Source organism: Platalea leucorodia (genome assembly GCF_965183815.1).
Source record: "Platalea leucorodia genome assembly, chromosome: 12".
Lineage (NCBI taxonomy): Eukaryota > Metazoa > Chordata > Aves > Pelecaniformes > Threskiornithidae > Platalea > Platalea leucorodia.
This window is the reverse complement of record NC_138834.1, coordinates 16,189,717-16,217,374: the sequence shown is the minus strand read 5'-3', so window position 1 is coordinate 16,217,374 and position 27,658 is coordinate 16,189,717. Positions and strand designations below refer to the sequence as shown.

Here is a 27,658-nt window from a genome sequence, read left to right as displayed (position 1 = left end):
TCTCTCTACCCTGACGCTCTGCCTTCTCATACCAGGCATTCCACAGTGATGACCAAAGCTTCTGGAAGATAACAAAGGGGTTTGAGGCATCAACAAGGATAAACCAAGATTTAAGAAAAAACCTAAACTGTCAGAGGATGGTATGTCCTTGTATGCAAAGGGGAAAGGGACAGTGTCCTATTCCTATCCACAGAGGGAAAATATCCGTGCATTTTCTGCTCTGTTATGAACAGACATAGGAAGAAATGTAAGCCTCTGCTTTTGAAATAAATTATGCTTCTCCTGTTTCAAAAGGCACCAAAATGCCTTCAGGAGATAGGTAAGACTTACACCTATTTGACAAAAAAGGTATCTAAAGATAAGTGAATTGCCCAGACTACTGAATGTATCTCTCTCCAGAATATTGAAGGGTCCTTCTTACCTTATTTTTTCACCTGATAATGGTTTATCTATTGAGTAACTTTAAACAAAAAGTAATCCTATGAGTCCCTAAGAATTCAGAACAGAACTGGGAGACTGTTGACTTTCTTGACTCTCTTCATTCCATTCCATCACAGCAGTCTCATCCAAGCTGGCTTATTTCCCTGTTTTCTAACACTTAGCCTGGAGTATTACCTCTTAATTACTCTACAGCAGCCATGATTAACATCATTAATTCTACAGCAGGGGAAAGAAGTACATATATATATATATATGCGCATATATAAGCAGAAGTGTGCATACTGAAATGATGTCATGACGCATAAAATATTGCTAATAAGGTTTCATCTTTCCTGTTCAGGAAAGAATTGACTATTCCAGAAGTCCTGGAGAAAGTCTTTTTCCTAGTTTTGTTTTCCTTCTTCATCTTATGGATTTTCTTAGTATTTTCTCTGCTTCATGTATTTTTGCCCATACTTTTCCCAGATTTCTTTTGTTGCCTTATGTACTCTTCCCCAGTGATTCACAGTCCTTATTCCCCACTTGCTTCTTTTGCATTCACGTACATGGATTCCATTGATTCCATTGCTTATCCCTGCGTTTCGTAAGTTCCCTCACTAGATCTGCAACATCTGTTAAGCTGTTCTGTCTCCCACTAATCCGATCACAGGAGGAGTTACATTTCTCACTACTTCCTGAACAAATGTTCTCAAGCCCTAAGAAGTCCGTTCTCTCATTTGCTAGAACAGCCGTGGTATTATGCCACCCTTTGACCTGGCCCACCTGCACAGGCCTAGCACAGCTTACTACCCTTTGGGGAGTAGGTTTTATTCCTCAGTGAGCGCGGTTTATATAATCTTTTGATACAATATATTATCAGATGTTAAAAAAAACCCAAATGTAAGAACAAAACACATGATAAAAGTAACTTTAAAATAGTCAAAGGTCCATGTATTTACTTGTAATTCCAAGGAGAAAGCTTAGATCAGGACAGATCACGCATCAGTTCAGCCAATGTCAGTTAATATACACTATAAACAAGTGTGTTTCTTTTAACTACACCTTAACCTCTGAATCACTCCTGAATCACTTCTGGGGAAACTCGTGGGTCAGGCCCACCAGCAGGGTGCAGTTAGACATCAAAGCTAATGGCCCTTGCAATGCTTGTAGCAAAGCACCGCACAGGATCAAATCCCGCCTTCTTTGAGGTTTTACTTCCTGCCAAGCCTACCATTATGTTAGCTCAGGATATATGCACATCCCAACAACTCAGTCAGCTAAGATTAGTATTACATGAGGGCTGCATCTCAATCTCTGCTCAAATTTTACATATTTAAAAATAAAAGGCTTTCCTGTATATGTCTAAGATACTTATACAGATACTCTGCTGCTGTCTGCGGTGATGTGAAAAAAGCAGAATGACACACAGATGTTGTAGACTTCATTTAGGGCTAGTCAGGAAAACAAACATTAATCACAAATGTAAAGTAATCAGGTCAGCCGAGAGGACCGTGTCCTAAAGCACCGAGGATGCAGAAACAGCAGCAAGACTCTGGAATTCTTTTCCTACTGATTCACCCTATGAAACTGCTCCCCTACACCATCAGAAAATGGTAATTAGCTACTTCCCAGTAATGTAGCATCTATGCATCTCTCTAGGGATGCATCTAAGAAGATGGAAACCCAATAATGTCTATAAAATCACCTCTGTGCTGCCAGGATCCAGGCAAGGGACACCAGAGTAGGAACAGAAGTTACTGCAGTACCCCGCCTGACATCTCACTTGCAAGAACAGCATTATGTCTGTCCCGTGTCGTGTCCCCCCCAGTAAAATCCCTGCCCTGACATCCCTGGTGCTCCCATATCTGTGGTGAAGGACTTACCTGTCCCTCAACAGCAACGCTGGGAAGCAGCTGAACTCCCACTGCCTCATCCTCAACTCCCCAAGAAGCAGTCCTCTCCTCAAACCATACCTCCCTTTGGGGAACTGTCCTGATGCCATCCCCCCTTTGTGGAGCAGCCTTGTCTCCATACCACAAACCCTCAGGGACGACCCTGTCCCCACACCACAGCCCCCGGGAAACGGCCCTGTCCCCACACCACATCGCCTCAGGGACGGCCCTGTCCCCACGCCACATCACCTCAGGGACGGCCCTGTCCCCCCCCCCATCCCCCGGGAAACGGCCCTGTCCCCCCACCACATCGCCTCAGGGACGGCCCTGTCCCCCCACCACATCGCCTCAGGGACAGCCCTGTCCCCCCCCCATCCCCCGGGAAACGGCCCTGTCCCCCCACCACATCGCCTCAGGGACGGCCCTGTCCCCACAACCACATCGCCTCAGGGACAGCCCTGACCCCACGCCACATCACCTCAGGGACGGCCCTGTCCCCCCCCCATCCCCCGGGAAACGGCCCTGTCCCCACACCACATCGCCTCAGGGACGGCCCTGTCCCCCCACCACATCACCTCAGGGACGGCCCTGTCCCACCCCCATCCCCCGGGAAACGGCCCTGTCCCCACACCACATCGCCTCAGGGACGGCCCTGTCCCCACACCACGCCCCCCGGGAAACGGCCCTGTCCCCACACCACATCGCCTCAGTGAGGGCACTGTCCCCCCACCACACTGCCCAGAGAACAGCCCTCACCACACAGGACATCCCCCTTTGGGGAACAGCCCCGTACCCGTCTCCCCATTCCGTCTCTCCCCTGAGGAACGGTCCCGTCCCTGCACACCACGTTCCCTGCAGGTAACGGCCCCTCACGCAGCACCGCGGAGCGCCCCTGCCCCTCACGCCACCTTCCCGCCGCGGCCCCGCTCCCCCTCCGCCGCGCCGGCCCCGCCCCCGCCGCCTGGCCCCGCCCCCCGCGCGCCTCCCGCCCTCCCGCGCAGGACGCGGCAGAGGACGCGGCGGCGGCGGCGGCGGCGCGGGAAGATGGCGGCGGCCGTGGCGCGGGGTGGCGTGGCCGCGCTGCTGCGGAGCAGGTACGGGCGCGGCCGGCGGGACGGCACCGCGCTGCCCGGCGGCGAGGGGGCTGGGGCGGGGGCTGCCGGGCCGCGGCAGAGCTGGGGGCGAAGCGGCGGGCGCTGTCTGACAGCCGGCACCCGGGGGCGGGGGGCGTGAGGCGGAGCCGGGCGGCGGCCCGGCCTCCCCCGGGCCGGGGGCCGCAGCCGCCCCCTCCTCGCCGGCTGCCTCGTTCCTGACGTTTCCCTGCCGGGGCGAAAACGCGGTGGTTGCTGGTGCCTCGGCCCTGTCCCCTGGGCGTGTGCGAGGAGTCTTGTTCTCCTCCAAGCTGCAAAGCAAGATGAAGGTTTTACATTTTTTTAAGAAAAGCGCGTGGCCTTGTACGATTTTCGCCCCGTTTCATAGGCTTTGGTTGTCAGCGTCTGTGTGTTTGGCAGCAGTCGGTAGGTGGGGGCAGCTCTGCCCCTGAGGGTCCGTGGTGCCCGGGGAGGCCCGGCCGTGGGGAGGAGCGCCTGGCCGGGAGCCCGCTGCTCCTTCGCAGGAGGTGCTCTCGTACCTGTCACCTCCTGGGATTGCAAGGAAACAGTTTTAAAAACACCTTTTCTAGGACACAATTCAGCGTTCTCAGACAGAACGCGCGATCCCCTTGCTCCAGCTTCTCTGTCAAAGCCTGGAGAAAACGCCCCGTGCAGATGCCGCGCTGTTGCCGTCCGGCCTCGGCGCCCGGCAGCGGAGCGTTGTCCCTCGTCCCACCGCCGCTGAAGGCAACGCGGGGTCCCGGCAGTTCCCGCTCCAGCAGCCTCCAGTCGGGCGGCAGAGGCCGGAGGCCAGCGCTCTCCTACGCACTTGTACCCATCAAGGTCAGGCTGTCAGGAGCAGGGAAGGCGAGGCTGACAGTGAACTATTGGGTCTTGGCATCCTTACCTATTTTTAGACAGGTTTCAGAGTAAGGAGGAGACTGGTTTTCCCATGTTGGACACACAAACCGATTTTGATAAGAGCTTAGGATCTCCAATTAATTATTCCTTCCTCTGTGACGATCTATCGTCCCAAGTCCCGGTATGCCCTGCTCTACCTTGGCGGCATGAACAGCTCCTGGATGCTCCCGTGAAGCCAACACAGCTGGGTTTCTTCTGGCTGTGCAGTTTTGGGGTTTTTTTTCAGGTTATTATGTATCAAGACTAATATATGTCTTGAGAAGACTAGTGCTTTAGGCTGCAGATAAGTTTTAATATTTTTTTTCCCCAACTTTTTAAGGTTCTGAAACTTTTCTGGTAAATTTAAGCCTAATGTTAACTGGATTAGTTCTTAGTTTTTCTAATCCCTTAGAAGCAGCCCACAGGCTCCCAGCTTCCTGATGGGCAAGTATTCCTTTTATCCCAGGTGTTTTAATATGTTGTAAAGCAGGCCTTGTAACACCACAAATTAGTGTAGGGCTGGTGTATCACCCAAATGGATCAGCTGACCTCGTTGTTCATTATAAAATTACATCGTGTTGCTATGTAAAACATACAGGTTCTGCAGCAGTCTGGGACGCTTTTCTGTCTTGCTAAGGAAATAAAATCCTGGGAGATGATGCAAGAGTGTGGCACGTTTAGCACCTGGTTACAGGAATCTGTGTGCTGGGGAGGGACTATCCTGTCACGTTTGGGTTAATAGAGTGGTTTTAATAGAGACCATGAAGCTGAAGGGTGGAGTGAAATAGTACTGACACCATCTTCTAAGTGAAAACTATAGCTATTAGTCCTTGGCTACCATTAAAACGTTGTTAGCGAGTGCCTACTAGTATCATTATAGGATTTCTAGACAAGAAATCTGCTATTTGTAGACTCTCTTTCTAAGTAAAGAGATGATGTCTATATGTAACTCAGTAGAAACCTGAAATTAATTCTTAAAATTCTTAGTAAGCACTTCCTGGAATTGAATCACCCTAAATGATGCAGTAGCTTGTAAGCTAATGAAGTAATTCTGTACTCGGCATGTATCTGATCAAGAGCAGATGAAAGGTCAGAGGGCCACAGGAAGGCATCCCGGGAATGAGCGGGCTGCACAAAGACCTGCCGGACCTGGCTCTTCCCAAGGGACTGAGCCTGCTGGTGCGAGAACACAGCCTCGCTCCTGCCCTGGCCTGGGCCGGCGATCTGCCTGACAGCCGGACGCGGTGTGGCCACGCCATCTTCAGCTGCTTGTCTGACCGTGCTCATTTACAGACTTTGAACAGCAGTAGCTCTTGTACAGTTGGATAGATCCTTTTCAGATTTATTAGAAACGTGAAATGCAACGTTATATATTAAGCGTATGAAAAATCCTGGTTGAACCTTTTCCCTGTCTTGGCCAGTTATAAGTCTATTTTCTGCGTTTTCAGAGTGGCAGAACCACTCGCGTTACATTCCACCAGCGTACAGAGTGGTAAGACAAATTCTAAGGAAGAGCTTCTGTGCCTGGCAGCCTTTTTACTTTTCCAGCTATACCAGTTGGTCTAATAAGTGACATTACTTCTTCGTAGAATCCCTAACTATTCTATGTACTCCTCCTTCCCACCAGCATGGCGAGGAAGGGGATACATGAACCCAATTCATAAGCGTCTCTTAAGATAGTTGCTGTTGTAGCAGGTTCCTAAATGACATGCCTGTGTAGCAGCCTGGTGGAGATGGAATAATCCCAAGTGCTAACTGATCATTACAGAATTTACCACTACGTTTGCAAGCAGTTTGTTTTGATCAGTGTGACTGAATTCACCTTTGCCTGCTGTAAGCAATACCTCTGGGTGGAAGTAAATAGGTGTTGTTACAGCCATGTTGTGCTATGTACTTTCCCTGTAAGTAGAGAAATTTTGGTTTAAACATTTTTGTTTTCCCTGGCAAAATACAAGTAATTTGCTGACCTTAAAGGAGTTGTTTGCATGCTGTTGGATAAAATTGGTCTATGTTAAACTGGAAGAAGACTTAGAGAGTAGGAACTCTCATCAGTTCTAGAATCACTTATTTAAAAAAAAGAAAAAAAAGTAACAAATAGATTACTAAACATGTAGGCTAGGGCAGTGCATAAAACAAGATGAAATTAGATTATATTAGCTTGCTTTTTAAAAAGACTCAGACTGTATCACAAACATTTTAGAACTCCAAACAGGCCAAGACGCCATGACCAGTTGCCCTAACGGGGCTGTTGCCAAGACAGGCACATGCAATACTCAGAAGAGTATTGCTGTTACGATAGAATTAAGCTCAAGAGGAACATATGTCAATATTTGGGAAGAAAAAGAAAAGGTAAAATAGATGCAACGTTAAATTAATATCTGCAGGAGCAGTTGGATTGTCAGGGGGGTTTTGGTTTTTTTAGGGAAGGAATAGGCCAGAAGGGAATAGGCTCAGTGGGAATTTTATGATACTTTGAGGAGACTTTTCCCTCTATGTTACTCACCTTCTGAATAGAAGATTATCACTACATTGAACTGCTTACATTTGCATTATTAAACATTTGTCCTTGAGCAACTGTTTCTTGTTTGTTGTATTTGCAGTTTGCTGACTAGCTGTAACTTCCTTATACGCGAGAACCCCTGTGTTAGAACTGGAGTCCTGTGGAAGCAGCCACCTTCTAGGACGTTTTTCAGTGGTAAGTGAAGGCTTGTATCTACCCCGTGGTTTTAAATTCAGGGTTACTCAAAGCTAGGCAAATTACGGTCGCATATCGGTGAATTTGAAGTTCCTGAGATGAAAGCAGAAGTGGGAGTCCAGCACCAGAGACCTATTCAATTCATGGCATTTCCGTAGACACATGCTTGCAAATTATGCTTTACTCCTTCGGTGTTTTGTTTTCCAGAGAGTAAAAGAAGTGTATTTACCTATTTCGTAAGGTTCCTTATGAGGTGTTATTTGTTGTTTCTCAGCTATTTTGGAATACTTGGATAGCAAATGTAGCAATAAAAATAAATAAAAAATCCCCCAAACAAATAATTTCCTTTAACAAGAGGAGCATTTTAGACAAATCGCTTCCCTAGCCAAGGCTGAAAGCTTCTTCTCTGTTCTTTTGGAAGTGCCGCCTGTTCCACAGCGATTTTATAGGTATGAGGAGCCTTGCAGAGAAGCAGATCTGGACAGCAGTTTAGATACTATGGCATCCAGAGCAGGATTGGCTAGAGCTGGAAAGGCAGAGCTGATCCGATCGGGGGGAATGTCAGCCCCCCAAATCAGGAATACCTCCGTTGAGGCTTATTAATAGGCCATGCAATTGTTTATTTTCTGGTTTTTTTCCCTCGTTATTTTTGTTCACTCTCACACTCCGTTATACCTCTGCGTGTTTATCAGAAAGTAACGGGCTTGCTTTGTCAGTGTGACGTCTGCTGCCCTAATGGTCTCTCTTACTGTTCCCCCTTGGAGGGTATTTGCCTTTTTTAAAGCTGCTTTGATACTTTGACAATTGTCCTTTTCACTGAGATTGTCACTTCTGAAGAAACGTGTGTAACAGGGCCAGCAGAAAAGGAGCTAGGATAATAAAGTGAATGGCTGCTACATTTCTATTTTCTCTCTCCTCCCCACCCCCAAAGGAAATTTATATTGGCATCTGTTTCCATCTTCCTTGGCAATACGTGTTTTTTGACAAGCATGCTATTTAATTAATATATTCAAACATTACAATAGCTGGGCAGCTCTGCATCCTTCATATGTACCTTATTGTATGTAAATACAATACAGATGCACCTTTCTCATAGCACATCCACCTCGGCGCACTAATGAATCGAGTTTTTCCCCTGCGAGCATTTTTGTACAGCTTAACAACATACCCTAAACTAGGAGCCAGTCATTTAACAACAGGGTCACTTCCTTGGCTTCATCAGGTCAGCTGTATGCAAAATGAGGGATTTCATGTTTCCCTGTTCTCCCTACTCTCAACAGCTGAAGAAAGTAGAATATTTTGTAAAGCAAATTTAATCGATAGACTGTGATACTAACAACAGGTGCTAAACGAAGGAGGACTCTGGGGAAAAGCATATATAATGGCATCTCTGTACCTGTAGCTTTTGAACTAAGTTTTTTCCGGTGAAGATGATCTCTGTGTAGCAAATTAAAACCCATTAAACATAGGTTTGTTTTGCTTAATTAACTTCTGCACATTACTTAGTTTTCTGAGGAGTCTACAGTTGAAAAAATACTTTTTTAAAGACACAATACAATTTAGCAGAGAGATTCATGTTGGAACAGTGGTTTTATATTAAAAAAAAACAAAACACTTTAATGAACTTGCTGAGCCAATAGTTGGTGTACTTCCCACACCTACATTCGTTTTGAAATTTGAAACTTTTTTTACATCAGTTTAATGGTTTTGCATGTCCTGCGACATTTTTGAAGGGTTCTGTTGCTCTAGACCGTCTCTAGCAGGACAGCACAGCCAGGTAGCAGGCCAGGCACGCTTCTGTCTTTCTTTTGCTGGACAATGTCGTGAAGGTGACGTGAAGGAGCCTGCGTGGATGTTGGCTGAGAGATCTTTGGAATAGCATAGTCATGAATAATGAGCCTGACAGCTAAAATGATATCTGTTGTCAACACGAAAGCCAGTGAAATAATGTGAGCCGTGAAGTGACTGATGGGAAGGGCAACATCAAGCTTAATACGTAGTGGATAATGAGAAGGGAATTTGTTGAAAACTGTTCAGCTGCATTACCTGCTTTGTAGGGCAACTCTTAGCAGCTCTTCACCGTGAGGACTCTGAGGAGTTCAGACTTCAGCAGTTTAACAGGCCTGTAAGAAAGAAAAGGTATAAGTGTCCTTCTATATTTCAGTCTGTACTTGTAACTTTAATAAATCAGGAAATCAAAGTAGGTTTACATGAAATGTTTCAGACCTGAGTAAAATTATATTTGCACTTGGAGTTACTCTAGCTGGGTAATGCTGTGAAGATCAAATATTATTGTTTGTTTTTAAAAAATATTTGTTTGTAAACTTGTAGCATATGTGTTGTCATATATTAGTCTAACAACTGCATGCAGTCTTCAGTTTTTGTTTCCTTGTCAGCTGGCATATTGATCCTATTTTCCATAACCATTTCTTTGGGTTAACTTGCCCATCCAAATCCTTTGTCTGGCATGTCACGTATGGATATTTCATTATTGAAAATTCTGCTTACACAGATTAATAGAAACAGCAGCTCTTTGTTGTCTAGAAATCAAAGTTAGTCCTTACAGGAAAAAAAATCTAGGAAGCTGAGACACATAATGCAAAATTGTTGATCACATGGAAGAAGAGGTCATTTGAAGTTAGCTTTGGGTTTTGAACAAATTAACTTCTTAGCCAGCCATTTTCTAATCCACTGATATTTCAGATTCTGATTTGGATTTACAGCTAGATGACTTGCAAATGATGTCATCAGGAAGAGAAGATAACTCTTCCTTAGTTTTATCTCTGCCCCTTATAACAGCCTCCTCTAAGTGTTTGTATCCTTTCCTAGAAGAAATTCTCCATTTGGTCAGAGTAACAAAGCACTATTTGTATCATTGCATCTGACCGCATAGCCTTCGATGATGCAGTCTGCCGTCTCATCCTGCGGTTTTTAGTGTTTCTGAGGGAATGAGTCTTTTTCATCTCTTCCAGAGAGGGAAGTTGCTACTTTCTTTTTATTCTCATTTGCTGAATATGCTCAATGTTTAAGAGGAATCTGGAGCAGGTTAGCCTTATCTGTAAGGAGTTCACATTTAGGGTTCAAAGCATCTAAAAGTATGTTACAGTATGTTAACGGTCCTGCACCTTTTTCCTCTTGTCCGGGACTGGTTTCTGGTGGCTCACGCGCCAGGACGTGAGCTTTCCTCGCCCTCCCGTGCTGCTCGCCAGAGCCGCAGGAGCGTTGGTGTCCTTAGAGAACGTCACGTTCAGCTGAAGTCTCTGAACAGCGCCAGCTGCCTGGACGTGGTATTGTTGCCAGAATCGGTCACTAATCTTTTTGGTTTGGAATTTGTAAACTTGTTGCGTGAATTTCAGCCATGTCTGAAAGGTGTGGAATTTTATTTTGTCAGGGGGAAAAAAAGCTTAACAGCAGCGTGTTGGATGTCTTTGCCAGTGACCGTGTTTTGGATACCAGTTACAGAAGTGCTGCTTCATTAATGCTGGAGATGGGGAAAAATCAACTCTTCAAATCATTTATCAACAAATTAAATTGTGTTTGCCGTGGCTTGTGGAACATCAAATGGTTTGGTCCTAACACAGGAAAAGAAATGTTGCTATCGGTGTAATCGATAGAGGCTCTTGAAGCAGAAGGAGCCGCTCCCTGGATGCAAACCAGCAAGAGCTGTTCCCACCGAGGGGTTTTGGTCTGGGAATTTGCTACGCTCTGGTGAAACAGCTGAGCAGCTTGGCTAACGTAGAACCAAAGATGTGGCGGGAAGGGAGCTAAAGGCTTTAGGGCTAAAAGTATCACTGGTCTCTGTACAGACATTTCTGTTGAAATAGTGATGTAAAGTTGAAAGGTTGTAGAGTCTTTGTAAATGCAAAATAAGGAAAAGACTTTATTTATACACATTTAGCTGTTCTAAACAATCTCTGTCCTTTTACTGAGCATTGTTCTTTAGGGTAGAATATTTTCCAGAATCTTAACTCCAGCTGTAGTGGCTGCCTTGTTGGTTGTTGTTGGTTTTTTTTCCAGTAAGAATAAAGCTGTTTTCATATGATCTATTTTAAGACATATAATTCAAACAATGTTTTAAGTCACATATGTAGGAAAGAAATGAGCAAAACTATTATTGCGGTAAAACAACATGTGAGCAAAACTTACTTTTATTGGGCTTTTTTTTTTTTTGGTAGCATCGTGGATGAAGAATAGCTGAATGCTTCTAATCGTTCTGCGACTCAGCACTAAAGCTTCCCAGACTGCTAAGCCATTGTGCTTTGTCTCTATGCCTGCCTGGAAGTAGATTCAGTGTTAACTGGATTCTTTTTGGTGTTAATGCATCCTTTGGTAGTCAAACCCTAAGCCTGACTTTGATGGAACAAGATACAGTCCATTGTTTTTGATTCGGGCTCATCCGGGTCCATGATTGTTGTGGAAATGACACCGATCAGTGTCCGGGAATGAATTCCTTTGGGCATTTTCTCTGTCCGGTGGTGACTTGGGCTGATTCCTGAGAACCTTGGGACTGACTGTCATACAGACAGGGAAGCCCAGCCTCCTACTGACTTAGCCCATTCTGCCTGAACATCCTCCTTTTCTCTGAAGGCTTTGCAAGGGCGATGCCCTGGAGCTGTCCTGTGGCGCAGGGACAGGGCTCTCACAGATGACCTGCGAGGCTCCTGTTATGCAGGAGGAGCTTGGTAGTTCTCAGTAAGAAAAAGATGTAATACTGGATGTCTTTTTTTTTTTTTTTTTTTTCCCCATGTGGTGACCTGTATTACAGCAGAAATGTACCTCTTATCCTGTTTACCAGACCTACACTAAAGCAGGTCGTCATTTCCCTCCCCCTTCCAGTTAGCTGTACAATTTGGGGATTCCCCAGCTATAACGAAAGCTTCAATGACTGAGAAGCATGAAGCTCCCCAGTTCTACAGACTGTGCCCCAGCAACTCGTTATTCTGTATAGTAACAACACAGAAGAGCTCATAGTTGGACAGTACGATAGTGCTCTCAGGCAGCTGATGTTATATATTTTTGGGGGAGGAGTGTTGGAGGGGTGTGGGGCAGGGGGGAGGCGGATGAGGTTAAAACCAGAGATGATCAGTTGGCGTTGGTCAGCTGGGTTTCAGTAACTTGGTAAGCTGCAGTAACCGGAGTACTCGGGAGCATCTACACCTACCGTCTGCGTCGGATTTCTGATCCCATTTCCATCGCCTAAGCTGACATCCCTCACGGCACATCATAGCTTTTTCTCTACTGTCTAGTTCTTCTCTTTCCTGAAGTCTGTTTTTTTCTGTTGCAGACAGGAAGAAGCTCCATACTGCTCCGGTAGGGCACGCCTTCCGCCTGCGCCCCTTCCACGTTCTGGTAGCCACAGGTGGGGGATATGCAGGGTACAGAAAATACGAGGATTACCGGCTGGAACAGCTGGAGAAGAGGGGCATAGAGGTGCCTGTGAAGCTTGCAAGTGAGTGGGAGGTAAGAAACTTGGGGCAATTTTGCTTCTGCCATGTTTGATGCAAAGCTCCCTTTGCTTTCATTCCAACAAGGGAATGTTTAATTTGTCCTCTACTGCCAACGCATTTTCGACACATCATGCAACTAAAGTTTCTGTCGCTTAAGTAACTGTCGTTTTGGCTGAAGTCGATGTGATGATACACTAGGAACTGCTGGCGTCTCCTCCGTCTTTTAGTACGGCTGACACTTTATTTTTTTAAATACTTGTCAAATTGGAGATAGGGGGGATAGTTAATCAAGTGATTGAATTATCTATTTTGAATGAAAAGATGTTTGGTAGGCGTTGAATCCTTCAGGTGGAAGTCATGTAGTCCAGCCTCTTGCTTAAAGCAGGGCCCACGCTGAATTCAGACCAGGTTACTCAGCACTTTGTCCACTTGGATTTTAAAAATTTCCAAGGACAGAGATTCCACAGTGTCTTAAGCACAGAGCACACACTGAATTAAGCACATTATGCTGTTTACAGAATTAAATACAGATATCAAAATAGGCAAGACTAAAATTACATATCATGAAATTCAAAAAATGTTCAGCGCTGAGGTTTTTTGTCCTAGTAGGTCTAGCTATGGGTACAGCTTGTGCAGCAGTTGCAGGCTTTATCTTCTCACTACCTGCTCAGTCTGGGCTACTTTTGGCACTTTGCTTCCTTCCTCTATGCCTTCATGCCTTATATACTTTACAAGGAAGCTGAGATGGAATTAATACCTAGTTAATAAAAATCTACCTGTTTTCTTTGTGAGTATATGGCAAGACCTTTTTTTTGTAGGTAATACCTAGGTCTGTAATGGCTCTTGCTGATCCTGAGGGATTTTTGCCTTTTCCTTCTGGATTCCGAGGAGTTTAGAAATTATTGTGGAGTTGCAGGATGTATATCAGATTCATAGGTCAAATATCCATTGCAGCATTGAAGTAAGAAATATTTCATAACTTCCTATAAGAGCTGTATCTCCTGTGAAATATTAAGTATATTGTACAACTCGGTGTCTGGCAGTTTAAAGTATATGTGGTATTCTTCCAAACAGCCAGGCGACTGCCTGCTTCAGTGCCATTCCTGAAGGGAAGGAGTTAAAAATTCTAGGATTGTAGGATTGTGTAGGAGATGCTTCGGTGTGACCTTTAGCATCCCGGTTTCTTTGCATTCCTGAGGGGCTGCCAGTCTGTGAGTGGTTTGGCCACATGCCTCTGGGGGACGAGGCTGGAATCCCTAAATTCATTTTCAGAGTGCCCAAATCAGACAGGATCCAGACAGCCCAGATGCTGATAGCTCAGGCCCTGATAGCTCCTGAGGAATTTGGCTGTAAACCTGCCTGCTGTGTATTCTTTTCCTGCTGAAGCTTATTTCAAACAGGTTTTATGTCCTGATTAAAAAAGAGACTGGTAAGTGTCCATGGAGTATTTATTTGAAAAGGCAACGTCAATTCAGTTTTGATACTTGAAAACAAATGGGTTTTTATTATTGTTCCTACTTTTAGGTGTGAAATTGGGTAATTCCCTTATTAAATTTGCTTTCTTTCATTATACTGATATGCAGCTTTGTTCTTATTTGATGGTTATTATTTGATGAAGCTATGCGTATTGCTTTTGATGAAACAGCTCTAAAGGATTTGGGTTTTGCAGTGGGGAATCACACAAAGAATTTCAAACTGATAAGCGGGGCTCCAAATGCAGCAGATACCAGTAGGAGCCACTCAGAAGGTTTCCTAGTCCTTCCTGATACGCTTAAGTTCTGTTGAATGCTTCTGTGGGAGGGAAAGGAAGCTTGACAGTTATGAGGAAAAAGAGACCGTGTTCAGACATTGCAAGAAATCTTCTGAACAATGAAGGAATCGAGAAAAATAAGAGCTGCGTTGTTCCTTTTTATTGGAAAGTGGAGTGTCTGTTTTGCTGACCTATCATTTTCCATTATTCTGTTTCTTGCATCCCTGGAAGCACACGTAGGAGTGTGGAAAAGAGGGGTGTCGTCTTGGTTTTAGAGCAGAATAAGCCTTTGCCTAGGCAAAAAGAGACCAAGTGGGATTTGAATGGGCTTTGAAAGAGTGATATAGAACAAGAAACTGTTGCACGGCTGCTGTGAAGCTCTGATTGCACAGTACCGAGTTCACGTGAGAGCGTGCACCACCTTCCACCTGACAGCTCTGCGCGTAAGGCACGTTCCCCTGCTTCTGAGCAGAAGACAGATACGAAATAGGTAATCACCATCACGTTGCGCAAGCAGGGCATCTCCCCCTGTTGCGGAGGCACGTATCGGTATCGTCACAGCAGTGCGCGTAATTTTTGATTGAATTCAAAGGAGTATACTCCTATGTGGTTTTGCTTTGCTCAAACTTCATAAAAATGGGGGGAGGAAATGAATCTGGTTTAAGTCAAGCATCCCGTAAGTTCTTCCACAGGGAAAGACAAAACTATGGTTTCTTTAGCATAGAACTTTTCTTCCTATAATTTTCTGAGACTATTATGTAGCTAATAGCTTGAGCTGATTAACGCCTTAGTGTGTCTCCTGCTGCGAATACCAGTGAGGATCAGCTTTCATTTAATTAGATGAGGTAAAGCAGCGGGCTTGGAGGGAGGCAGGTAGGTATTTATCAGATGGATGGGAGCTTACTGTTGCAAATCCTTGCTGCCACAGGTTTCCTGGCTGGGATCCGCATGCGTAGCGTGCCATTCGCAGGCGAGCTAGAGGGCACGGGGGCAGTGGTGATACAGAATCCACGAATCACTCGGGGAAGGCTTGGCCAAGGAGTGAGTCTGGATGAACGGTGACCAGACGGACAAGAGTTGTTCTCTAGAGAGAGGGACTTCTTGCAGCTGTCCTGGGCTTCCATAGTTTGTTCTGGTTTGTGTAAGCAAAAGCAGTGTTTGTTGGAGTGACAGAGTGAACCCTGAAGGGAAGCGAGCTGTAGTGACACCTGATAACACCGATGACAGATTAATGCACGGTTCTGTCCTGTCCGAACCTCAGCTTATTGTCACGGGCCACAGTTTTTAAAAGCAGCTTAATACAGTGGGGAAGCGCTTGATTTTAGGTTTAGGATCTCAATTCTCAGAGGTGAGAACAGCACAGGCTTTCCTATTGATACTAAAAACTGCTCGTATTTGTGTAGCAGAGGATGCTGTTTTGGCAGCGCAACACAGAGGGTGCTTTTCTTGGCCCGGAGGACACAGACATTTAGTATTATGGTAAGAGGTGTGTATCGAGTTCAGGAAAGAGCTAATAATGGAAAAATCCCTGATTATTTTTTTTAATCCAACTTTGGAAGAATGAACCATCATCTCCAGTTGGTCGATCTCTTATTCTTCATTCTCGCTCCCGTGTTCTGATGTTTGGAGTTTTATTTGAGCAAACATGCAACTACAAAAAAACTTCACGTGCAGTGGCCCAAGGCACGTGACAAAGATGGTCAGAAAATGTTAAAAGGGGTGAAATTTCAACAACATCGAAACGTGTGAAGGGTGTGACGGTGTAAATGTTTTTCTCAGCTGTCCTGGAAAAGTGAACTGAGTAAAATCGGTATTTAATCTGGCCGGTGAGTCGGCTTTTTGGCTGGGCGAGCCTGTTCTCTCCCGTGGGGGCTCCCGAGCGGCGCTGGGGCTGTGCAGCGTTCCGGGCGCGCTGGATGAGGCCGCGGCGGGGGGCGCAGCCCGGGACGCCCTGCCGCACCCCGCGGCCTGGCGGGGCCCCTGCCCGGGCCACCGGGTCCGTGGGAAACGAGGCGGCGGGGCAGGGGGCGCCGTGCCCCCCCCTCCCGGCCCCTTGCCCCGCCCCGGGCCGCCGCCGCGCTCCGGCCCCCTCCGGTTCCTCTTCCTTCCCGTTTCTCCGGCCCTGGCTCCTCCTCCGAAGGGGCCGGGGCCCTGCGGGAAGGCAGCCGCCGCGGAGCGCCAGTGGCTGGCGGGCGAGGCGGGGGAGGGCCGCCGGCCCCGCGCCGCTCCCTTAAGGCGAGGACCGGCCGCTACCGGTACCGGCACCGCCAGCGGCGGGGGGCGAGCGGGAGCGCGGCGGGGCCGGGCCGCGACCGCCGGGAGGTAGGTGGGGGCTGCCGGGGACGGGGCGCGGGTCGGGCCCGCTGCCCTGCCCTGCCCTGCCCTGCCCTGCCCTGCCGGGGACGGGCCCGGGGCTTGGCCGGGCCGGCCCGCAGCCCCCCGCCGGCCCGCAGCCCCGCGGGGGCGGGAGGGCCGGGCGCGGCGGTGGGGTTTGCAACCCGCTGCTTTGTTCCCGTGTCTGCAAACGGCTTCGCAAGGGCGGGTGAGGGGCGAGGGGAGGCAGAAACCCGGGCAGGGGCGAGCTCGCCGGGCGGCCGCAGCAGGTACGGGCGCGGGGCTTACCGGGGCCGGCGGGCGAGGGCTGGCGGCCGGGGGGCGACGGATCGCTGGTCTCTGGCTCGTTGGGGGTTTCAGGAGCGATGTCCCCAAGCCTCGGCTCTCCCGGGGCTCCTCTCCGAGCAGACGCGAGCACCAGGAGCCCCCGGGGCGGCCTCCCCCCGGGTCGGCGTCCGCGGTACCGGGGGCGGGGGGGTCCTGCCGCGGCCGTCCCTTCGAGCGGGTACCTTAGGGCAAAATACGGGGGTTTTAAACGCGAAATGGAAAGTATTACTACAAAATATTAAAATAAGACAGTGTATTTTAGGGATCATCAATTTTCATGTCATTTTGCAAAAGTAAATAAAACTTTTTTCCTTGCTTACAGAGGAGCGCTTTGAGGCCACAGAACGGGCTTTTTGCACAGAATTCGGGCCTATGTTTAAAAAACCACCCAACCTTTTACGGCTAGCTTAAAATACCACTTCTTTTTTTTTTTTTTTTTCCCCTCCTCTATTTATAGAAGGCAACTAAACCAGCAACGTAAAATTAGAGGGAAACGATCAAAAGTGTTTTCTTAATAAATTCAAAGAATATAGAAAGCCTTCTCCGTAGGAAAAGTAAAGACTTTAAGAAGCGACGGGCGGCGAAAGCAGAGCCCGGCACGTTTCGCTGGCCAGCACCCCTGAACCTGCGGAGAGCGGCCCCGGTGGCCACCGCTTCCCCAGCCGAGCGGGCGGCGAGCGCGCTGCTCGGAGCCCGGGAGGCCCCGGCAGGTGCCGAGCCCGCGCTCGGGGTCCCTGGCGCAGGAGAGCGGCGCCGGCGTGCGCTCCCAGCTCCGGACCGGCCGCCAGGAAGGCTGGGTGGGAGCGGGGATTGCGTGTCTGAAATTAAACACACTGCTGGGAAAGGAATGGGACCTTTAATGAACGGTCGCCCAGTACCTCTCCCCTGATCGCGAGACCTTATTTTTGCTGGCACTTAAATAGAATACAGCATTTGGATGCATTTTTTAAACAGTAGCTCTGTTACCAAACGTAGAAAGTGTGACCAGAGGGCTCTGAGCACTCTGACCAGCGCATTCCAAGCCTAATGATTCATGCTTATGACTTAAAACTGAGACTGCAGGTTTGAAGTTCAGTTGCGTATTAATCTTTCCTGCAAATGCCCAGCTGCACTGTTTGTTAAAGCGTGAGGGAAGGGCTTGAGGTAGCAATGAGAAGACAAGTAATTAAATGCCGTCACTGGACTCGATGCTTACTTGAGCTGACGGAGCAGAATGGTGGTGCACGGCTGGCAGATCAGCAGTTCTCTATTAGATAATAATTTTCTAGGGATTTATACCTGCTGGTAACTGCTTCTGTTACTTACCTAATGTGGCTTCTGGGGGAGTTCAGTACCGATGTCCAGCCTCCCGCAAAGCAACAGTCCTGGGGTTCATAACGCAGGCTTTGTGGCGCTGCCTGCATCACAAGAAGTCCAGCTACCGAGATGCCATTACACGAGTTCCTCTGCCAGGAGCCGGGTGATCGCCAGCTCTCGTTCCTTTCCCCACGGAAAGTAGGTAGACTCGGGGTGGATTTTTCATTTTGGCCTTCTTGCACTGTGGGAACTGTACGTTGCTTCTGGGGCAGCTGCCGCAACCGCAAGGCCGGCTGGCAGCTCGCCGTGTATGTCAGCTTTTAAGCAGGACTCGGGTATTTGCATCTTGGTGAATGTAATGAGGTCAGTAGAACAGAACTTAAGAGAAACATAGGTCGTCTTGCTCATCTGAACTCCGCTTTTTGAAGAAGTGGAGAAAAACAGCTTTTAACAGCAATATTTCTCCCTTCCTGGAGAGGAATCTCTCTTGCACCACGCGTTTTGTTCTGAGCTGAAGGGTGGCAGTGCCCGCTGCATTGGGCTGTAGAACATTTCAATGTCCGTGTGTTTTTGGGGAGCAGGTGAGCTATTTAACCTGCTCCACGCTTTCCTTCAATCTAGAATATAATAATTTCCTCAAAATGTTTTGAGAGATAAGGTTGAATTTCTACTGAAAGAGCTTGTGGGTTTACCTCCCTTATCCTGAAGTGGGGAAGAGTACTGAAGAACACACAGATAAGACTTCTGTTTGCTCTGCTGTCTTTCTGCAACGTCACGCATAGGTGAAGGTCCTCAAAGGAGGAGATTAGACCTTAGGCCGGGGAGCAGGGCGCCAGCCTGGCCTGCCGGAGCTGGGCCTGGCCTGCCGGAGCTGGGCCTGGCTGCGGGGAGGGCAGGCTGCGGCTTGGGGCGCTCGCTCTCCCCAGTTTTGTGAAGATGCGTGTTCAGTGTGAAAATGATTTTCCTTTTGGTCTGATGAAGTGCCTTTTGAAACGATCTTGTCAATTTAGCTTGTTTCTATTTAAAATGTAGTATTTAACGGTGGTAATTTCTAATGGTCCCAGTGAATCCAGAGAAATAGCTCCCCTGTGCTCCTCGTTGCTTTTCTCTGAATTTTGATGGGATTTGGGTAACTGCTTTCATCACTTTACTATACAGATGGCTTCATTTTTGTTGTGTAGGAGTTTCTTGTGCCAGCCAGAGTAAGACTGAACGATATTTTAAACAGGAAAACAAAAAAAGTTGGCACAGAGCTCAGGGAGGAAGGACTGTGTTTTGAGTGCTTTCAGCTGATCTTAAATTTACCTTCTTTCAATTAACTGGATTTTTTTAAAATACGCAATTGTTAAAATTCAGCTTAAACAACAACATACACGCAGGTCTTGGAACTTCCTTAGGTGTAGAATACCATATAGCAGTTTTCTTCCTGAAAAAAATCCTCCAGTGCAGGGACTCCAGAGGTGTTTCTGGGGAATACCTGTAGTGTTTGGAGTTGAAGGCCAATCAAAATACACAGTTCTGGCTAGAATATTTTCCTTTAGAGGCCTGACTGGGATGCCATTAGCTAGTGAATTCTGGCTTTTCCCGCTGGCCCTCCCGCTTCTCCTGCCGTATCCCCGGTACAGTACAGCCCTTTCCCGCACATCAGAGCACCGGTGCTCTTTTTGATCTGCTCTGTTAGGCATACAGCTTTCACCGTGTTTGGAGAGCTTTGGAAACAAGGACTTTTTTTTTTTTATTATTTTTATTTTTTTTAAACCCAGACTTTAGTAGAAAGTCTAAGTGAAATGGACAGCCACTAGAGTTAGCCCCTAAGCTGTTCTGGGTGTTTGGTTTAACTTCGAGGTGAGGTGTAGCTAGCTGACTTCCACTTTCTGAACCAGGGGTCCGGTTTCAATCCGAAGCCAGTCCACAGGAGATGCGGAAAACCTGTGTTGGAGATGTGGTCTGCAGGGTCAAAGAGGGAAATTTCCCTCTACGTACATTGAGAATGCTCAGATAGAAACGCTGCAGCTTTTTGTCTTTAAAAAACAAACCAAAACCAAAACAGCTTCCTTTACTCATGTTTTGTATTTCAGTTCCGCTGGACATAAAAACGGTGATAGTACTGAGAGTCGCATAATAGACACATTAACATTTCTCTTATACCCGATTCTCAAGCTGGCCCTAAAAGTGCCTTATTTCATGATGTGTCTGGGTGTTTGTAGAATGTCCTTTACCTGCTCCCTGTGTGAGGCTTTTGAGATGGAAAGAGACTTCAGGAGGTGGATGTTGGTGTCTGGCAAGGGCTGTAAAATAGAAAGAAGTTCCTTTCCTTTCTGTTTTCTTCTTTCCAAGCTGGACATTAAGAGCAGGAGAGGATTTTTGGTGCCCAGCAGTCCGGAACTCTTAGCGGCAGCTGCTGCACTGCAGAATTGAAGCTGGGAATTATCTCCTCCTCTTCTCCACCCCACTCCTCCTCCCAGCCTCGGATTCAGACGGGCGCTGGGGTGAGCTGTGCAAGGCCAGCTGGCTGCTCATCTGACTGTAGCGCATCGCTGCCCAGCAGCCCGAGACGGCAGGCTGTTTTTTGGAGAGTTGCGTTTCAATGGCCACCCTGGCTAGCGAGAAGCAAGGACTGCTTATACGGACAGCTCGTTTTTATCTTGTGCAGAGTCGGCTTTGTAGTGGGATGTTGAAATATGACACAATGCCTGTTTGTTTGCAATAGCTGCAACCCTCGTAGCAGAGATTCAAGTGGGAAACAGAGGGGGAATCCAGAGACAAGCCAGCGGGGGAATTAGGAACTGTGACGCCGTGTCCTCTCTCCTGTGCCGGAGCAAGCAAAGGAAAGAGAGGTAGAGGAAAAAAGACTGAGCCTTGCAACCAGCCGTCACCCTGACGATGTGTCAGTCAAACACCCTGCAGGGACCAGATCTGCACACAGGGAAATGGTGAGATGCTATAAAGCTTTATCTAACCCTCCACCCTCTTGCTACAACCTCCGCAAAGTTAAAATTCATGTCCGGAGGCTGCGTTCAGGGAACGGCGGCAGCAGCAGCTGTGCCGGGGACCAGCACCCACAACTGGAGAGCCCAGGCCCGGCTGGCTCTGCCGGTGGTACACCAAATAGGAGAACTCGTTTCAGGTACTGTTCGGTATTTTCTGCTTTGCAGGAATGGTGACTGAAGGGAGAAGCGAGGGAGGGAGGGAGGATGGGAGGGTTGCTGAGCAGAAGGAGCGACAGCCATCTGCAAAGCTTTTGTTTGGCCTAATTACTATAAAGCTCCTTATGCATTGAATTGGCAGAGAAGGGCATGCTGTTATACGATAAGGGGAACGAGGAGGCTTTCATTCCTTTCCTTTCTACTCTCCATCACTAGGAGAATAGAAAAAGCAGCTAGGGACTGCTCTGAAACGAGGCCAAGGCAGCGAGGAGCCCCAGGGCCCCGGCGCTGCCAGGATGCAGCTCTGCAGGGATTGGTCCAGGAGCGACTGCAGTGACGGGGGGAGAGCGCGGGAGGGGGAGCGGGACCTCTCTGCTCCGTGCTGCCAGCCCGGCTCCCCGTGCTGCCAGCCCGGCTCCGGCCCCAGCAGCCCTCCAGCAGACCGCAGGCTGGTGGATGGGAGGGATGGGAGGAAGACTGTGAGGTGTCCCTTCCTCTTCCCGTGTCGAGTCAGTCCCACCTCCTGCTGAGAAAGCCGGCTTTGCCTCTGCTGAGGCAGCACTAAATCTCCTCAGGGGATTTTTTGGGTTTGTTCCCCTTGCATTATGATGCACAGATCATTCTCTGTTTTTTATTTATTAATTCTTTGGGGGAAAGAAGTCGTGCTCACTGCAGAAAAAAATCTCTGAGCCAAAAGCACCATCTTGCATCCCAGAGTGGTGACAGTTGTACCTGCCTGCACGATACTTCAATTCTGATCCAAGTTTTGAAAAGAACATGTTGGCAGGAAAATTTCCTTTTAATTTCCCAGCTTCTTTCCATCTTGGAAAGACACACACAGCATTTTACAGTTCATCCTTCGTATCCTGTAATCCAGGGAGAGAGCGAGCTGTTCAGAGCAGCCAGAGCGTACCCCTTCCAGTTTGTGTGCGCGCGTAGCTGCGTCCTGGTTGCAGGCGTGCCGCCTTCAGCAGTGTGGGGAGAACAGTCTCTTAGCCAGGATTTAAGTCAGTGCCCAGAAGATTTGAATATCTTGCCCTCAGGTAGGCAGACTTCCATTTGAGAATGGGACCTTGGAAATGCCAATGGTTGTTTCATGAGTAGAAGCCAAAGAATAAGTGGGGACCTGAAGGGTCTCTCATCCAGACCTCTGCACGGGTCTGAACCGAGGCCCGTGATGTCCTCGGCTAATAAGATGAGCCGTTTTCTCTCTGAGAGTTACAAGTTCAACTTCTCCCCGTGGCCATTTGTGCAAAATGAGTTTGCTCTCAGCCAGGACACCCACATCACAAAAAAAAAAATCATAGATGCAGTTGGTTATGAGGCAAAAGAGTTGGTTATTGGCTATGGAGACTAGATTATCTTGCAGCCCTAGCAATATCGGCATTGTTCTCTGTTCAGAACCAGGGTACCCAGCGAAGGTTTTAAGACCTGAAAAGATGTCTTTTGGAATCAGTTATTTGAAAATTTCATTAACTCAGGAGTGCTGCTCCTGTGGTTTCTCAAGCACTTGTTTCCTGAAGTTAGCGAATGACCAACAGGTCTGTGTAAATTTGACTCCAAGGCACAGTCTAGTCAAGATGCCTTCAATGCATGAACCCTCTGAGGGACACAATTTGTTAGGTTTCAGGGATTTATTTCATGAGAGTATCTGTTCTTTCCTTAATACTGCCCCTCCATACAGTTCTTATTAAAGCCCCAGCATCACAGGTTCCTAGCTTTCAGAATATTGTTTGCAGTCCCCTTTGGCTACCCAAGAGCTGGAGCAGTCACAGAAAATGTTTTCTGGGGATGTAATCCTCCAATATTTGGAAGAACCTTTGCTCTTTCTTATTTCCACTGTAAACTCTCATGATATGTTGTTAGTTGGATGAACCAGCTGTGACTTTGTTTTCAAATGTCACCTGCAAGTGATCTTGCCTTTAATTTTTGAGGGTGTCGCTCCGTCTTTTGGACAGAGGATTTTTTTTTCTTTCTTTTTTTTTTCCCCTAAGGTAAACTGGTCTTCTCGTTTGGGAAGGGGAAGAACTGACCAAAATAAAGGAGTAAAGGCTTGCAGAATCGATGTTTAAGTAAAGATTAGCAGGAATAAATCATCCCCAGCTCTCAGAAGCTGGTGGTTCTGAAGCGGAGATGGCTGACCCTCTGATGTTGTGTATGTAATCTTTCAGGTTGCAATTTCCCCAGCTGGCCCTGAGGCGAAGGTTGGGCCAGCTAAGCTGTATGTCTAGGCCTGCTCTGAAACTCCGTTCTTGGCCTCTGACTATTCTCTATTACCTTCTGCCTTTCGGTGCTCTTAAACCCTTGACCAGAGTGGGATGGAGGCCTATGAGCAGGGTAAGTGTGAGCAGGTCTCTTGCGCTTCGTGTGTGTTGGCTGTTTTACGCCGCAGGGAGCTGGCAGCAGCTGGCTGGAGAGATCCTTAATACGGGACAGGCTGATGATCACTAGTACGAAAGCAGAGAGATGCAATTCACGTTTCCCTTCAGTTTTTACTGTTCATAGTTGCGTTGACTAATTGCTTCACGGACAAGCGAGTTTTTCAGTAGCAGAGAATTTCTTTGTGCTCTAACAGTCATGGGTCTACCCAGGAAAACCAGCAGAAACTTTTGCATTAATTCAGTTACTTCAAAGTCTCAGGGCTAGCATAAGGCAGAGCAGTTCCCTCCAGTTCCCTTTCCTGGCCACACTGAAACGCTCTCTTGCTTTCTGTCATTTTTGCCCAGAGAGGGTTTGTTCCTCAAGTTCTTTGAGCATTTGTAATCCAGCCTGCCCACACGATACACAACTCTGCTCTGGCACTGTTCAGAGCAGGGTGCAGGGAGCCTTGCACATGGATATTCTCTGCACGTATGCAGTTTCAGAATGGGACAACCACACAAATATTTTGATTAAAAACTGCAACAAAATTGCAACAAAATTGCATTAAGACTATTTAATTGGACAGCTGTTCCGTTTGATCCCATCGACTTGAAAACCAGGCTCTTTTGCAGAGAAGGGGCTACTAGGAAATATCACTTTGACAGTTTTTGTGATTTTACAGTAGTATCTGCATATTTTCAGTATTTGTGGAAAACTGAGCAAAATTGATTTTAGAAATTAGCACTGTATAAGGCATGTCAAATAAAATGGCAAACCATTTTTTTTCTTCAGTACTTCAGCTTATATAACCTAAGGTATTGTTGCTTCAGAAGTTTTTGTCTGAAGTAAGATTAAGTTGGTGTTTTCTTTCTGAAATATCACTGTATTTTAATGTGATGCAGGCTGGTGGTTTGTGAGTGAAACCTTAATTCACTGTATTTGATAGGATGGACAGGGCTCGCAGCCAGAGTGTGCTTCTCTTTGCGTTTATGGCTGTATTTTGCAAGACTTATGAAGGATATGATTAATATTGAGAATAAATGATGACTCTCACTAAGTAAAAAAAAAAAAAAACCAAAAACAAAAACAACTTTTAGTTGGGAGTTAACTGTAGCTGAGCTGTACTGTTCAAAAAATTGTACCAGATTCAGCAGATAGATAACTACTTCTTTTGCAAAACTGGTTTCAGGGGGTTCAGTTCCCTTGGTCCGCACTCCCCCACCCCCTGGATTACATCATGGCCACGCGAGCTTTTTGGCTGATGCCAAGTACCACAAATCCCAGAAGAGTTACTGGCTGGAATCGCCAACAGAAGACACTGTCATCTGCCCAGTTACATCAACAGCATATACCTCTTACCAGCATTGGCTCTTTTTTTTTTTTCTTGCTACTAAAACTTATGCTTTGGTGCAAAGGTGCAAAGTGCAAAGGTGTATTTTTACCGGAGTAAAGGCACTTTATTCTTGCAATTAGCAACTCCCATTGCTGTGAGAGGAGTAAGGCTGGCCTAAGTTTATACCAGTGTAGCTGCATCCCCATGGGTATGTTTCTTCGATTGTACAATTAGCATTAGAGCACTATGCTACTGGGGTGTGGAAAACACCCTCATTAGCAGATGCATCCGAGAAGCACGTCATCAAACACTGAGAAGTTATTCTGCAGTCAATTTTCATTTGGTTATTCACAAAAATGAATATATCGGTAATGTTAAACCCTTCTGATGAGTGTTCTACTAGAATATGTGAACTGTGTCTTCTTTCCTGTAAGCCTCACGTCGGGCAGTTTCCAGTAATGTGAATGTGGAGCTGAATTCAGCCTGCAGGGGAGTAGAGATTCTGGCCTCAGTATAAGGTCACAGTGTATATATATCTATACATATATAATCTCCTGTCCCTCATCTGCTCTCTTCAGGACAGAGGGAGTGAGGATGAAGCGCAGTGTTAGTTTTTTGCTGACTTAAAGGCTATGTTGTGTGTGGTGCAGGCCACTGAACTGAAGGGAGTGGTTAGCAGGAACAGTGCCATCCTTTCTCTTGTATGGGGAGAGGTAAGAGGTGGCCGTCAGTGGGAGGAACTGAACGACGTGCTGCAATTCTTCTTTCTTCAGGTTGCTCTGTACAAATCGGTACCAACGCGACTGCTCTCACGAGCCTGGGGTCGCCTGAACCAGGTGGAGCTGCCTACGTGGCTCCGGAAGCCAGTGTACAGCCTGTACATCTGGACGTTTGGAGTGAACATGAAGGAGGCGGCTGTTGAAGATCTGCATCACTATAGAAACCTCAGCGAATTCTTCCGCAGGAAGCTGAAACCACAAGCGCGGCCCGTCTGCTGTTTGCACAGTGTGGTGAGTAAAAGGAAACGAAGGCTTTACACTGCGCTGCCAGCTTCCCCCCAGACACCCCCCAACGGAACATGTCTGCTTTATGAGGAACGGATGAATTCCTAATGTGTTGCATTTTTTTCTCTTTGCTGCAGATTAGTCCCTCTGATGGAAAGATCCTTAATTTTGGACAGGTAAAAAACTGTGAAGTGGAGCAAGTAAAAGGGGTTACTTATTCTCTGGAATCTTTCTTGGGACCTCGCATCTCCACAGAGGAACTGCATTTTAGCCAGGGTGAGTTCTGCATCAGTTCTGCATTTATTCTGCCCTGCCCTTTCAGTGTTCTCCGAGATCATGAGAAAAGAGACTACTTGAGCTTTTTTCCTCTCTTTTTCATATTGTCAGCAACAAAAGCAGGTCTGATTTTTGTTTTGTTTTATTTGGGAATAAACATGTCGCTGTTCTAGTTCTCCTTCTCACCAGCGGCTTTATAGTGTCTTGCCTGGCTCATTCTGATTATCTGAGTTTAATTGCTTGGCTCCTACAATTGACTCCAAGATCTGCCACTATAGCGAGGCCGTAGCACTCCAGACTGAAATGTGCCCAAGCACCTGCTTAGCCAAAATTGTATAAGCTGCTCCGTAAGAAGATTTATGCTGAAGCGCTGTACTTGTAGTGGCTTGTGCTATTACTGCCCTGCTGCGCTGTCTCCAAGGCCTTGAGCTTAGATGAAATGAAAGCAACACACTTTGCTAAACTGGCGAGGGGACTGGCGAGACTGAGTTCTGCAAAGAGCAGGGTTATTTTTAACATGAGCACAAATGCAACGGATGTGTTTTATACAACTAGGGACTTCTCTCAAATCCTGTTCTTAAAAGGGTTGCTTTGAGAAAAATTCTGTTTCACTGGCTTTCAGTTTCTGCTGTTCTGTTTAGGGAAGGGGAAACTCCAAAAGGAAGGAATTTCCAAAATTATTAAAACAGTACAGGATCTAATTTTGTTGGAAAGGGAAAAGAACACGTTGAAATACTGGATTCCTGGACAAAGCGTATCTTTTTGTAGTCTCAACAATACACGTGGCCTGCCTTGAGTCCTCTGCTATTGCCCCTGGTTCTAGTGTAGACTGCTCGGCTACGGTAGGGGAGTGCGTGAAAAATATCTCTAACCCCTTTCTTTCAATGGTTTCTCTGCAGCCCCACCTGGTAACTCTTTTCAGCAACAGCTGGTCACGAAGGAGGGGAACGAGCTCTATCATTGTGTGATCTACCTTGCGCCAGGGGATTATCACTGCTTCCACTCACCCACTGACTGGCGAGTGTCGCACCGACGCCACTTCCCAGGTAGGCTTCCGCTCCTAGAAAACGAACGCAGAGCAGCTCTGGGCCGCTGCTGAACGAGACACGCCCGTGGAGCACTGTGCAGTCGCGTGATAGAGAATGGTAGAAAAGTGGTTTGTCACAAATGGTAATGAATGGTATAGTAGTAAAGTTTACCGGAACAAATCACATATAAATGGTGAAACCAGTAATATTGTATTCAAGCTGGTTTAGTTCTTTGAAATAACTGTCAATGCATGCTGACCTGACTTGTTCCCAAGCATGATTTGTTCAGTTTGCACCTGAAATACAGATAGTTCTGCAGATGAATGCTCCAGGCTGCATTCAAGCCTTACAATGAAGG

The 27,658-nt window shown here is 47.1% G+C and overlaps 1 protein-coding gene and 1 long non-coding RNA gene across 6 annotated transcripts in view; one reads left to right on the top strand and one right to left on the bottom strand.

The window, feature by feature from the left end:
- The first annotated feature begins 3,326 nt into the window (after nt 1–3,326).
- The window catches only part of PISD (phosphatidylserine decarboxylase), a 36,430-nt gene continuing 12,098 nt past the window's right edge, over nt 3,327–27,658 (top strand). Inside the window, exons 1-6 of one of the 5 annotated variants that reach the window (XM_082325273.1) lie at nt 3,327–3,406; nt 6,904–6,998; nt 12,283–12,458; nt 25,766–26,002; nt 26,134–26,272; nt 27,172–27,318. In XM_082325273.1, the coding sequence (XP_082181399.1) occupies nt 3,357–3,406; nt 6,904–6,998; nt 12,283–12,458; nt 25,766–26,002; nt 26,134–26,272; nt 27,172–27,318 (844 nt within the window). In that variant the 5' untranslated portion in view covers nt 3,327–3,356. Of the gene's footprint in view, nt 3,407–6,903; nt 6,999–12,282; nt 12,459–17,068; nt 18,351–20,136; nt 21,280–23,469; nt 23,636–25,765; nt 26,003–26,133; nt 26,273–27,171; nt 27,319–27,658 lie in introns of those variants that run through there. The other 4 variants (XM_082325271.1, XM_082325272.1, XR_014229613.1 and 1 more) reach the window with 4 other exon arrangements.
- Nucleotides 8,582–18,276, bottom strand: LOC309596693. Its single transcript, XR_014229614.1, has 3 exons — nt 18,162–18,276; nt 16,818–17,038; nt 8,582–9,121 (listed from the first exon to the last, which is right to left on the bottom strand). It is a non-coding gene; the product is annotated as an uncharacterized lncRNA (long non-coding RNA).